The sequence below is a fragment of the Mandrillus leucophaeus genome, unplaced genomic scaffold (assembly GCF_000951045.1).
Source record: "Mandrillus leucophaeus isolate KB7577 unplaced genomic scaffold, Mleu.le_1.0 Scaffold118, whole genome shotgun sequence".
Classification (NCBI taxonomy): domain Eukaryota; kingdom Metazoa; phylum Chordata; class Mammalia; order Primates; family Cercopithecidae; genus Mandrillus; species Mandrillus leucophaeus.
In genome coordinates, this window is record NW_012100098.1 from 213,841 (window position 1) to 216,131 (window position 2,291).

The 2,291-nt window shown below is 58.8% G+C and overlaps 1 protein-coding gene across 2 annotated transcripts in view; it reads left to right on the forward strand.

Annotated features, from left to right (window-relative positions):
* Positions 1-2,291, forward strand: part of RARG (retinoic acid receptor, gamma) — a 26,952-nt gene that overhangs the window by 10,138 nt on the left and 14,523 nt on the right. The window contains exon 1 of one of the 2 annotated variants that reach the window (XM_012001701.1): positions 563-1,067. The exons of the other annotated variant lie outside the window; for it this stretch is intronic. Coding sequence (XP_011857091.1) covers positions 917-1,067 — 151 coding nt within the window. The 5' untranslated portion in view covers positions 563-916. Of the gene's footprint in view, positions 1-562; positions 1,068-2,291 lie in introns of those variants that run through there. 2 annotated transcript variants of the gene reach the window in all.

The window sequence follows — 2,291 nt, forward strand, 5'->3', positions numbered from 1 at the left end:
GGTGGGGAGACGGGAAGGAAGGAGGAGGCAGCGCGCGCCGAGCCGCAGGAATGCACTGTTCGGCCCTGAAGCGGGCGCGCGGAGGGGGAGGGCGGAGCCAGGCCTGGGAATGAGAGGGGTGGAGGTAGTGCAGGTCCCGAGCCTCAGGAGAGCAGCAGCGCGCGGGGACCTCCACTTTCCCCTCTTCCCAATCATCCTTAACACCCCTGTATTGACTAGCGTGAAAAAGGGAGAGTCTGAGGAGGGGAAAAACTCTGAAAGGAAATGCTTATGCTTGGTTCCTCCACTCCTTTCTCCAACCCCGACCTGGGCACGCGCCTCAGTGCAAATGCGTGCAAAGCCTATAAGCTGTGAAGAGTATGCTTGCAAACATTCTCCCGAGCAAGGTGTCTGCACAAACGTGTGTGCACCCATGATTTTATATGCGTGCTCACATGTATGTGCACTCTTGCATATTTGCAAATTCTTGGTGCCTGATAAGATAAACGCATGCACGGATGTGTGTCTAAGCAAGCGCGCGCGCCGCAGAGCGAGTGTACGTATGTGTATGTGTGCGCTCCACTCTCAGCTCTGCTCATCTTGGTGCCCGGCCCCCTTCGCTCTCCAAGCCCCACCCCCCACCCCTCCGGGCTTCGCTTTTTAAAAAGGTCTCCCCATTGCTAGCTGCCGAGGCACCCAGATAGAGCTGGACAGAGGCTAAAGCGGCAGCCCCAGCTTCGCGCCCCGCCCAGTCCCTTTCCCCTGCTGGGGATCCCCCTCTTCCCCGCCCACCCCTTACCCCGCATGCAGCCCAGCGCCCTATGCTAGCCCTCCCCCTCCCCCCCTGCTGGAGCGGGGCGCCGCCGGGGGAGGAGGGGGAATCGGCTGCGGGTCCTTGGTGTTTCTAGCACCCAGCTTCCCTCCAAGCCGGGTCGCGATGTACGACTGTATGGAAACGTTTTCCCCGGGTCCGCGACGGCTGTACGGGGCGGCCGGGCCCGGGACCGGCTTGCTGCGCAGAGCCACCGGCGGCTCCTGTTTCGCCGGACTTGAGTCTTTTGCCTGGCCGCAACCCACCAGCCTGCAATGTAGGTACCCGAGTCCGGGGCTGGGGTGTAGGGTGCAGGAGAGGCTGGGATTTACTCTTTCGGTGTGTAAAGAGTGGAACTGGGGTGCAAGGAGGAGCTTCTGGTCCTTTCTATGTAAGGTACTGGCCCTTTAAACGTGGGGGCCTCAGCGTCTCCTTTGCGTGTGTGCAGTAGTGTTTGGAGTGTGTGTGGTTTTTATGGTGGGTGTTTAGCTCGAACCTGTGGTTGATGCCACTCCAGAGTTCCTGGGGATAGGGGGAGACCGAGGTGTGTGGGTAGTTTGCGCCTTCAGGTCCGTGACCCTGGAAGGATATGACACTCAGGACAGTGGGTGGCGTTTGTAAAGCCCATGTGGGAAGCTGGCAGTGTTAAAAATATTGTTTGCAGAGCGTGTGAATCCCTGGAGTGTGCAGCGCCTTGCCTAGGTGGTGTGGGTGTGGGAGCAAGGGTCTTTCCACCAGTGTCGCCTGCGACAGCTGCCAGGTCCACATGGCCTGTGAGGGGATGTTTGTGGCGTGAGGCCGGGAGGGCGTGTGCCCCTGCGTGGCTGCGGGGGCGGTTTTGGAAAGTGCTGTGTTCGAGAGTGCATCCTGTGTGTTCTCATGCCGGGTGGAAAAGGTTGTGCACACAAGAGGGAGAAGGCTGAGTTCTGTACGCCACCCTCCATATAAAAAAAGAAATGTTTGGAAACGTGTATGCGGTTATATGCAGAGAGATGATTTTTTCCTATGGCTCCAACACACACAACTTCAGCAGGAAGCGAAAAGTTTAAAGCAAAGTCTGTGTGTGTGGTGGGGGGCGGCCTGAAGTTGACAGCGGCAGGGCGAGTACCATTGCTGGGTCCCCAAATATCTATCTTCCCCCTCCGTGAAATGGGAGATGCCAGGCCGGGGGCCCTGGAACCCCTTTCCAGAGCAGTAATAAAAAGCTGGGGACTGAGAAGCAGTAAAAATGAAGTCCAGATGAGAGGCGGCTTTGAAGCTTGGGCCACAGTGCCTGGAGGGGGTGGGGTGTGGGGAGGGGCCAGGAGCAGAGCCTGGAACACCCCCCAAATTTACCCTGGGCTGGGATGTGCTCGCAGCCCGGGTGCGGACGGCCGGGGACGAGGGGTTTGGGGGCACGCTGGGAAGGGTGGGAAGGGGCGTTAGCCTTCTGTGCTTCTGCCAGGCACTGTTTTATACCCTGGGGATACGTCAGTAAGAAAACAAAGTCCTACATTCACGG